This window comes from Grampus griseus, assembly GCF_964374135.1.
Source record: "Grampus griseus genome assembly, chromosome: 15".
Taxonomy (NCBI): Eukaryota; Metazoa; Chordata; class Mammalia; order Artiodactyla; family Delphinidae; genus Grampus; species Grampus griseus.
The window spans coordinates 17847614-17858265 of NC_139009.1; the positions used below are offsets into that span (position 1 = coordinate 17847614).

At 52.1% G+C, this 10652-nt stretch overlaps 1 protein-coding gene across 1 annotated transcript in view; it reads left to right on the forward strand.

Moving 5' to 3' along the window:
• The window catches only part of KLHL29 (kelch like family member 29), a 309954-nt gene extending 300205 nt beyond the window's left edge, over positions 1-9749 (forward strand). Inside the window, exons 11-13 of the mRNA XM_082672603.1 lie at positions 4987-5180; positions 5544-5688; positions 7701-9749. Of these exons, the coding sequence (XP_082528729.1) occupies positions 4987-5180; positions 5544-5688; positions 7701-7884 (523 nt within the window). The 3' untranslated portion in view covers positions 7885-9749. The remainder of the gene's footprint in view (positions 1-4986; positions 5181-5543; positions 5689-7700) is intronic.
• Positions 9750-10652: the final 903 nt, after the last annotated feature.

Below are 10652 nucleotides of genomic sequence, written 5' to 3' on the forward strand. Positions count from 1 at the left end.
CATGGGCTCAGTAGTTGTGGCTCGTGGGCTCTAGAGTGCAGGCTCAGTAGTTGTGGTGCGTGGGCTTAGTTGCTCCGCAGCATGTGGGATCTTCTCAAGCCAGGGATCGAACCTGTGGTCCCCTGCATTGGCAGGCGGATTCTTAACCACTGCGCCACCAGGGAAGTCCTGATGGTGGAGTAGAAGCAAGAAGGGTAACAACTGCCCAGCCACCGAGACGGGACACTCTTGTCCCATTCAGGGGGCCTGACAAGCTGGAGGCATGAGAGCCAATGGTGCAAAAAACACAGGATGGGCTTGGATGCCCTGACCAGGCAATTAGGGAACTTACTGGGACCGGAAGTAGCAGCCCAGAGACTGGCTGGGATGTAGGGCTAAGCTGGAACCAATGGTCCAAATGTGCACCGCGCCAGTGGCTGTGCCTTCGTGTTCCTGCCAAGTGGAGGTGACACACGGGGGAGCTCCCTTCCTCCCTGCCTCCCACACCTCCAAGGAAATCTGCATGTAACCCAGAGAAGGGTCGCTGCACACAGGCCTGGCCAACCCTCTAGAATTCTCTAGAAGAGAATGTAAGTCATGTGTATAAAGCCTGCCCTCTGCTGGAAGCTCCAGGCTGGCTTCCTCACCTCGGCCCTTTGAAGCTGGCCGCACCTGGCGGAGGGATCCTGTGCAGGCAGGAGGGGAATAGGCTGGAGGGGAATAGGCTGGAGGCCGGCGCTTCTCTGGGTGGAAACAGTCTTTTCCTTTGAGACGGGGAAATGGATCATGCAGAGAACGGACACCTTGGAGAGAAACTGCAGAACGAGCTCAGATAGCTTTGTGAGTCAGCAGCAGGATGGGGGAAACTGCAGGGCAGTCCTGCTTTTGGAGAATCTAGTGCCCCAGAGAGTGACAAGTTAGGCTGAACTGGCCCCAAATTCCAACCCAGGGGGTCACGGCTAAGGTCACCGGAGCCCTTTTCCCACGTTCTTCCCGCACCCTGGCCCCCCCACCCTGGCCCCCATTATCAGCTTCCCGTGTGATAGCTTCTCGGCTGTAGAGCCGCACAAACCCCTCCGTTTGTATTCTTCCCTCGATGGCTGATTGGACACTTGATAAATGTTACGGCAAAGGTGGTTTCAGAGCAAGACAGGCTCTGGATTTTCACTGTGGGCTTTTAACTCCCCCAAGTGGAGCTCAGAGATGGCTCAGTAACAACATTTAATTGTCATATTGATTTGAAGATAATGGGGAATCCCCGTGTGATTATGAAGATATTAATACTGCTGTTGAACCTGGTTCAGCCCTGACGCTGACAGCCTTCTGTGGGACCCACTGCACACCCATCACTCTCCAAGCTTTCCAGAAGCCAGGTTCCACTCGTTTGTGATCCACTATAAACACACGAAAATGAGACATTTTCTATGTAGGAGTAAACTGAGCTGGATCTGTCATGCTGTCTTGCTCTTATCAGCTATTTTTAATCTCCTAAGATGCTGATTACTCATTTTGCAAACTTGTTGATAAATACAGGGATTTGTTCAAGGATCAAATGCACAAAGAAGGGGAACAAACTCCACTCCTGTTGGGCCCAGGAGCAGTTCGCCCTGGCAGCTGGCTAGGCCTTTGTTCCGCTGCAAAATCAGCTGGGGCACAGAATGGGCAAGACCACCCTGGGAACCCCAGGAGATGGAGGAGCAGTCCAGGACACGGCGCCCTGAGGCCTCCCCTAGTCCACTGGGATCTGTCAGCCGTCCTTGTATGGACAGGACACAGACCTGAAGGCTCTTGGGTGGAGGGTACATGGAAGGGGTGCCCACCTCTTCCCAAGGAGCATAGCTAGACCCCCTTTGGTCAAGTCAATTTCTGTGCCACACAGTGACAATGATGAGAATTCAGGGTGACAGGAAGGTCGGGGGAATGGGGACAGACACGAGGACACTTTGTTCCCCAGGAAGCACTAAGGGTACAAATTGTTCTTATATTGATAGTGAATGAGATGTATGGTGCATTATAATTACCTTACTGTATTGCAGGACTAGAGCAAGATTATATAATTATAGTTTAAAACAACAGTGTAATAGACAAACCTGTATTATATCATTATATAAATAACTGGGTCTAATACTGTATAGCAATATATTGCAGTAGCTGTGGTTACTGGATAAATGATAGCAGAGCGCCGCACTCCGCGGGGTCATTTGCATGTCATTAGCATATCCTTCTCAAGCAGGAAGCTGACAGATTGAGCTGACGGGAGGGCTTGTGGCTTGGCAATCAGCCACCTGGAATAACAAGAAATTCACGTTTGGCAGAATGTGCCATTATACCGAAAGCCTGAAGACTAACAGCCACATAATCTTCCACTGTCTCCCAGCTCCTTCTGCAGCTCTTTGGATCTCTGCCACATCGGCTTAAAAAACAGATATCTGAACTTCTCATACTGTCCCAAAAGGCACTTATTCCATTGCCTATTAGCCACGTATCATTCGTCTGGGGCTTAATTGAATCAGCCCCTGCTCCCCTTTCAGGTACTTGAGCTTCTTCTCAAATCCTGAGTCTGTGCAAGCACAGAGCTGGACGTCTCACAGCCAGGGGCACCAGCTAGGAGAGACCATCTTCCTGGGTCACTGAGCTGTGACCATGCAATGACTAATGCCTCAAGGAGGCTCACGAGGAAAAGTGGGCCCCGTGTGCTTCCCGGGAAAGGTGTGCTGGGAGAATCCCAAGTGTTGTGGTGCAGCAAGCCCACGGTGGAGGCCCCGCCTTGGGTCCAGAACCCACGAAAGAGCAGTGCACAGCGTGGTGAGCCGTAGATGGAAGATCCAGAGTGAATGCTTGTGAGGGTGGCCCTCAGGGAACAACTGAGAAACACAGCTGCCCCACTAAGAAAGACCTCAAAGATCCCGGTTCAGTGGCCCATTTGCTTAATGCCAAGTCTACTCTTGCCATCCGCTGTGTCTCTTCTCACGTTTTCCCTGCCCTGCCTGGAACTCATGTTCCATCACTTCTCCATCCTCTGACTTTGCCACTTTGTCCTACACCACAGATCCTAGAGACCTGGGCAAGCCTGTTCAATCCTCCCCTTTACCATCTCCACGCCTGCCCTCTGGGGGCTGATTGCTGGTGGAGAAAATCCCACAGTCTTGTAGATTGGCCTCATGTGTATTGAAGTCCTCCAACCTCTACTGGATCCTCATGGTGCAGGGCATTTTTTGTGTTTCCCTTGTCAGCCGTTTCTCCCACTCTCAAGAGCGTGCGTCTCCCATCTTCACCTCTCTCCTCAAGGCTCTTACCCCACAGACTCCTCTAATACTTGACTCCTGCTTCACAGAGAAAATGGAGCCATCAATCAAGAACTCTCTCTTTTTCCTGCCATCACTCCTGCATATGTCCTTATGCTCATGACATCCTTGCCTTCGTCTCTCATGCCTAAATGGCCACCACTTCCCTGTCTACTCTGGATCCAATTTGCATCCAGCTACCAGGAGCCACCCATCATCAGCTCTCCCCTCTCTTTCATATATAGTTCATCGTTCCTTATCCACTTGGGCTCCTTCCCATCAGCATGTAAACACAATTAAAACTCCCCCCCGCAAATTAAAATAAAACCCATGCTGTGCTGGAGCTGGTTCATACTGGTTCATTAGAGCCCACTGTTAAATCTTCAGGAACTCTGCAAGTCAGTTGTTAGCTACAGAGATTATTAAAAATTAAGTCATATAAACTTAGAATTAAATTATTTAAAAACAAAGGTAATCCATACTCAAAACTCATCACTGTCTAATTTTTTTTTACTACATTTTACTACTGCCTATGTTCTGGAGGTTGTATGTGTCCACTGCATCTGTACTGGGGGAGATTCTGTGTCCTGGGGCACTACTGGGCATCTCTTCCCAACCCCACATTCAGTGATGTCCCATTGGTAGCGTGAAATCAGCCATGATGAGAGGATTTACATTACAGAAATCAGCAAATGCTACACACCAGGACTTTCTTCCCTGGAGAGCTGGTTGTTAAACATTTATCAGCAAAACCCCCTCTTAGCTCTATAGTCCTTTCTAAGTCCCACCTTCTCTGCTCCCTCCTCCATACACAAAATAGCCCTGCACCTCCTGTTCCCCATATGATGCCCTTGACATGACCACCAGTGACCTGTTGGGGACTTCCTGACCTCCTGTCACATCCTCCGTGCTGCAGCTTTGCCTTCTGTCACATCACTCTTGGACTCCTCTCAGCTCCCCTCATACAGGCCGGCATCTCCCCAGTGTCCTCAGCCCGTCCTCACCCCACACGCTCCCTGTGAACTACCTCGTCTTCAGTTTCCATCTATGTGCCCATGATCCCATAGCTGAATATTTAATCCAGACCTAAATACCAACTGCCCCTGCACATCCCCAACTTGTTACCCACAGATACTTTAAACTTCCCATGAATAAAACCAAACTCATCCTCCTCCCCAAAACTCTCCCAACCTCAATTCTCTGTCCCATGAGTAGTGCCCCCTCTGTCCAGTTTCCCAAGCCAGAGACCCTGAGGCATCCTCAGGGACTCCCTGAAATGAGACATCAATTCATGCTAAACCTTATCAGTTTACCTCTCCTTCTGTTCCCAGCTCCTTCCTTGGTCCAGGCCACTATTTCCCCCAGTTTCCAGCCCATGGGCTGGGTATGTAGGAGATGCCCAGTGCCGGGCTGCTGAATGAAAGAGTAGGACTGAGCTGCACAGAGAGGGCTGAAGAGGCCCGGAAGCTGGGGAGCTGAGAGAGGTTTCCACAGACAGACAAGAGCCCCCCTGAGGTTCAAGAGGGCGGCTGAGAGGCCGGTTTGGGCTAGATCCTGGGTGGCCTTGAGTGATTCATCCCAAGTGCCCTCCACTGTGGAATATCGGGCTACACCGAGGGCAGGAAGTGGGTGGTGGGGCTCCCCCGTGTCTGCTGTCTTGCTTGAGGCCCCTGCCCTGCACGAGGCCCATCTGATTCTGGCTCTTCTTCTCCTCTCTCAACAGGTATGACACCATCACCAACCAATGGGAGGCGGTGGCCCCTCTGCCCAAGGCAGTGCACTCAGCAGCAGCCACAGTGTGTGGAGGAAAGATCTACGTGTTTGGGGGCGTGAATGAGGCGGGCCGAGCTGCAGGCGTCCTCCAGTCTTATGTTCCGCAGAGCAACACGTGGAGCTTCATCGAGTCCCCGATGATTGGTGAGAACCAGCTGTCTCCTCGGCCCAGGAGCAGGGCAGTGGCCCCACCTCATCGCTTTAGTCAGTGTCAATATTCCCAAACCCAGGGGGAGGGCTGAGCCCAAGGGTTCTGCACACCCAAGTCCAGGGGGGTGGGAGGGGAGGGGAGGCCCCAGCTCAGGTGCAGCTGAAGCTCCCACTACCTGGACAAAGGGCAAGCTGGTCCGTGCCAGGTGTCTCCTGGCCCCAGCCTTGTTCTCGGGCCAACCAGTGATGTTGGAGGTCTTTGCAGCTCCTGTCCCCTGCAGGGCCTGCTGGGATGGAGGAGGGGAGGGGGCCCGGCAGAGGGCCCTGACCTGCCTGCCTGCTCCGCTCTCCTTGCAGACAACAAGTACGCTCCTGCCGTCACCCTCAATGGCTTCGTTTTCATCCTGGGTGGGGCTTATGCCAGAGCCACCACCATCTATGACCCTGACAAAGGGAACATTAAGGCAGGTCCCAACATGAATCACTCTCGCCAGTTCTGCAGGTGAGGAGGCTGGGCCGGGGAGGAGGAGGGCCGGGGAAGGGACAGAGGGACGGGTTGGTTCATGATGACTGACCACCATCCGATGACCGAGGTGGTGCCTGGGCCCAGAACAGCACCAGCCTCCGCCAGCCGCGGCGGGGGGGGGGGGGGGGGGAGAGGGCGGGGAGGGGGCGTTCGTGCAGAGTGTGAAGTGCTCCAAAAGCCTGACCCTGCCTCCAAGCTGCACAGGAATGGCTTCCTACAGACACCGGCACCAGGTCCTTAAGGCCACACCTTCTCTCAGTGAGAGGTGAGGGTGGTGCTATGAGGTCAGCTTCCCCCAGGACCGCCTGCCCGGTCACAGACGACAGGCCAGAGCTGTGCGATACCCTACATGGGGCAGGTGGCTTTTGGGGGAGTGCCCTGATGGCACATGATCCTGACGGCTCTTTGGAGCTGGACCCAGTGAGGCACAAGGCACAGCTGCCCTGGAGTCCCGCAGTTGACTGGGCAGAAACACACCCAGACCAGCCCCCCTGGAAGAGAGAGGTAGAGGTCGGAGTGTGGCCTGGTTCCCGGGGCGCTCTGGCCCAGAAAAATTAACCACCCTGGGCAGTGAGACACACACCCTGCTCTTCTAGCCCCACCCTTTCCTGGACTAAGAGGAACTAGGGAAAAAATGGGAACCACAGAGACCCCATTTGCAGCATTTCCATAACAGAGCCGTCCTGAAGACATCTTGTACCTGTGCAGAGGTGATCCCTGAATCCTCGGTGTGGCAAGAGCATGAGGCATTTATCAAGTGCCTGCTGTTTGTGTGGTACAGCTAGGAAAGCTACAGTCTACCACTGACACCTTACGTGACCTTGGGCAAGTAACTTCCCCTCTCTGGGGAAGCTCTACCTATGAAACACGCCCTTGGACTAGATGAGTGCTAAGTTCCTATTAGTATGAAGATGCTACAGTTCTCGAGCCCTACTTTCATGTGACATATCCTACATGGTGGCCGTGTGCAGGGCAACTCTGAGAATACTGTCCAGTGATCAAGACAGCCGGAGTGTGGGCGCGGAGAGATGATGCCTGAGGGGATATTTAAGCTGGGTCTTGCAAGAGAAGCAGGGAAAGGATATGCCACAAGGGGAGGCGTGTGAGGGGCCCAGATGGCGTGGAGCTGCGAGAGAGACAGCTGGGGGCTTCAGTGTCTGGGAGGACGTCTAGATACACATGTTCTGTCCAGGCTCAGATTTTCAGAAATGGGTGGAGACGTTGGAAGGGTTTCTGTTCAATTTCAGGGGACAGCCAAGAAGAAATGGCCATTAGCAGAAATGAGAGAGAACTCGGGGCTGGAAGCATAGATCTGGCATCCGTGTGAAGGGGTAGCTGGGATGCAGTGAGATAGTAAGCGCAGAGAAGCAGAGAGCTGCCCGAGACAGCTTGACCAAGCCCATGAGTGTGGCACAGGGAAGGGCCCTTGCAGCCAGGGGCGGGCGGCAGTATCAGGTCACACATGTGAAGGAGTCACAGCAGGAAGTTCTGACTGAGCACCTGGGCAAGGGTGAAATTCCCAGTCGAGTGGCTGATGCTCAGTTACAACTTAGTTCCGTGTTATCCTGTCTGCTATCATTCTGGCGCATCATGTTCCCAACTAGATTTGAGTGGTAGGAAGGCTCTGTCCCAGCAACACCAAAAAGATGCTCCACAGAGACCCAGTGAACTGAGCCGAGCACCTGTACACAGAGGCTGCTCATCTCCCAGCTGACTTGAGTCAGGTGGGCAGGTCCTGGGACACCCAGTATGCATCAGTGTCGCCCACAGCTTGGAGGGTAATATAGCATGACGTCCTGATTGGTCCTGGAGGAAAGGTGTTTTTCTTATCCCCGCTGAGGTCAGAGGGAAAAGAAAAGCAGCAAGACCCCCCCATGACTTTTGCAAAAGGGGAGAGGCAGCCTGCGACAGGACAGGGTGCCGGGAATCTATCTCCAGGTCCCAGGTGGAAATCCAGTGGCTAAGTCTCTCCTCGTTCTCTCTGACAGTGCTGTGGTACTCGACGGCAAGATTTATGCAACTGGAGGCATTGTTAGCAGTGAGGGACCTGCCCTGGGCAACATGGAAGCCTATGAGCCTGCAACCAACACGTGGGCCCTCCTCCCCCACATGCCCTGCCCCGTGTTCAGACACGGCTGCGTCGTGATAAAGAAATATATTCAAAGCGGCTGACATCAGCAGAAAGCCCACGCCGAGACTGTGGACAGACACGTCTGGTGAGGCAAATGCTACTCACAAAGATCAACTTCCAGCAACACCAATAAGAGGCCGACCAACACAATCAAGGAACTCACTACGCCACACATTTTGAATACCGTCTACACTGAATGTAGGAAATCATCCTCGCCTTTGGGGAAAACGAGGGAGTAGCCTCCGAGCTGCGGGAACCGCGACCGAGCGCGAGCGAGCTGGGCCCTGGGGCTCCTGCAGAGGCACTTGCTCTGGCCGGAGGCGCTCACTCTGCCCGGTGCAATAGTTTCACATATTTTTCAACTGGGAGAGAGAAGCCGTTTTTTCCTTCCTGCAGGGCAAGCTTGATCCCCAGCCAACCATAGATCAGTTATCCTATGACAATATTAGGCGTCAGGCTCTCTTGAAATAAGATCAAAGTGTCCTTATCACTTTGATTCCTACTTCTGTTTTTAACCCATCTACGATTTCAGTGGCCGAGGGGAAACAAGGGACAATACTATGTATGGGGCCTGAGGCCTAGGAGGCTGCTGGTCCCCACGAGGGCGAAGATAAGTCCAGGTTCTCTGCGGAGCCAGATGTGACTGGAGCGGCGGCAGCCGTGGGGACAGCTAGGGAGAACCGTCTGTCCCTTCCCAGGGTTTTCTACCGTGTTTTTGCTGGAGAAGGACGAGGTGATTGTGCTAGCTTTCTCTTATCCCATATGAATTATTTAGATTTCCAAGGCATTTTCTTGATAAACAAAAGGCTATTTTTAAGTACCGAGAGAAAGAGGCAGCCACGAGAGGGATAACGCGGGAATTCCCAAAGCTCTTTGTAGGTAGTGCCAGAGTGGGGCATTTGCTCTAATTTTTCTATGTTCAGAATAGAGGATCTCTCCTGGGTGGGGGTGAATGCCCCCATTTTATTTTTAGAAAAAGTAACTCCCAGACAGCCCCGTAAAAGCCGTGCCTCATGGAAGCACTGTCATAGAGAGACAACTCTGTTCCTGAAGGAAACCAGTTCTGGCTCGTGACACCAGGTCAGCTCCCTCCATGAGGTAAAGCTGAGGACCCAGGCCAGGCTGGAAGGGAAGGAGGGAGAATACATGTCTACAAAGCACAGGAGACTATTTTTGATATTTATAGCTATATATTAAGGCACCTGCCACAAAGAGCTCTCAGGATGGGGACAGCCTTCTCAGACGAGCCGTGACAGCCAAGGCCTGAATCATTCTTCTAGTAGCATCTTAACCCAAGCAAGGGGAGCCAGGAGGGAGGCCACCCCGTGGCTCACAGAGAAAGGCCTTCCCTCTAGTCCTCAGACCCTCAAACCTCACGTGGTGACCAGTTTCCATTCCAGGGCACGAAGGAGGCAGCCGCCACTGCTGTGCTGTTTAGCTGAAGTTGGTACCAAATACGCATTTACCATTTTTATACCTGGTAAGTCGACTTGCCGTCATTTCATCATAAAAACCACTTATAAGGAGAAAAGGACAGGACACGCTCTCCATCCTTCAGTATTTGATGACACAAAGTCCCAGTGTCGGGCATCAACTTCTAGCACTACAAGGGTGGCTCCCACTTGGACAAGATACCGAGCTTCGTTATGCAGTTTTTAATATTATTTATTCTTTTAAAAAGTAATAAGCACAAAACTACATACGTTGTATGTCATTTAAAGTATTTATGTCAAACAGGGTGCAAGTGTGAACCCAAGGACTGGAGCACAAGTGTCTAACTGCCTGGGGCAGGGCGATGTCAGCGTTGGTGGGCGTCTACCTCCAAAGGAGGTGCTAGTGGTCAGCGGGACTCAACACAGACGACACTGAAATCCTGTTCTCTCCTCAGTTATCACACTGGAGCAAAACTGGCTATTTCTGTGAATGATATAAAACAGGGTTCTCTGTAACGGTATTGTACATAGTATATGTTTATTGTTAAGTTCTTGTTATAATAAATATATTTATAGATCTAGACTCGGAAGCCAATGTAATGCCTCTGTGTGCCACTGTCCTTGCCACCGAGATGAGAAACCCCAGTGCAGGCCTGTGCCACCTCTCCCATCAGCTGTCCGGGCTCTGTTACAGACTTGAATGCACATCTTGGTGATCATAAAGGATAGGACTCCTCAGCAAGGGAATGAATGTACAGGGCTGAAAGGCAAGAATAAAGGGCAATTACAGGTCAAAGTTGAAAGGGACTTGCAAACACTCTGGCATCGACTCTGAGGGTCTCCCTTCAGTTTAAGTGCTCTTATTACACTTGTGCAACCGAAAGCTTCAAAAAGTTAGCTTCCCCCTGGTCTGCTTCCTGTGCCAGAGGCTGTCCTGGAGAACTGTGACAAATCCACATGGCAACTCCACGCCATCAGCCTGAGAAGAGACGCAACACCCTTCCTTCAGGAAGAACAAGTTGTGACTGCCATTCTAAAATCCAGTCGGGGGCCTCCCTGCCTTCATTCAGTCCCTCCTGAGGCTGTTCTCTAACCTGTTGTAATAGACCGGCTTTGCTCTCCTAAGGATACCCACGCAAAGCCCAGGGCAAAAGCATAGAACACCAGATGGGATTGCTCCCTCTCTTGCATGCAAGGACTTTAGATTTAACGGATTAGTAGGAGAAGGTAGATTTACCAGCATTTTACCCAAGGGAAGAGCCTTAATCCCCAAATCTCACCAAGACCTAGTATCTCCTTGCAAGAAAAAAATCAGAAGAAGGTAGGTTGGGGTGGGTGGGACTGGGAGTTCTCAGAGAACTCAGCTGAGGCCTTAC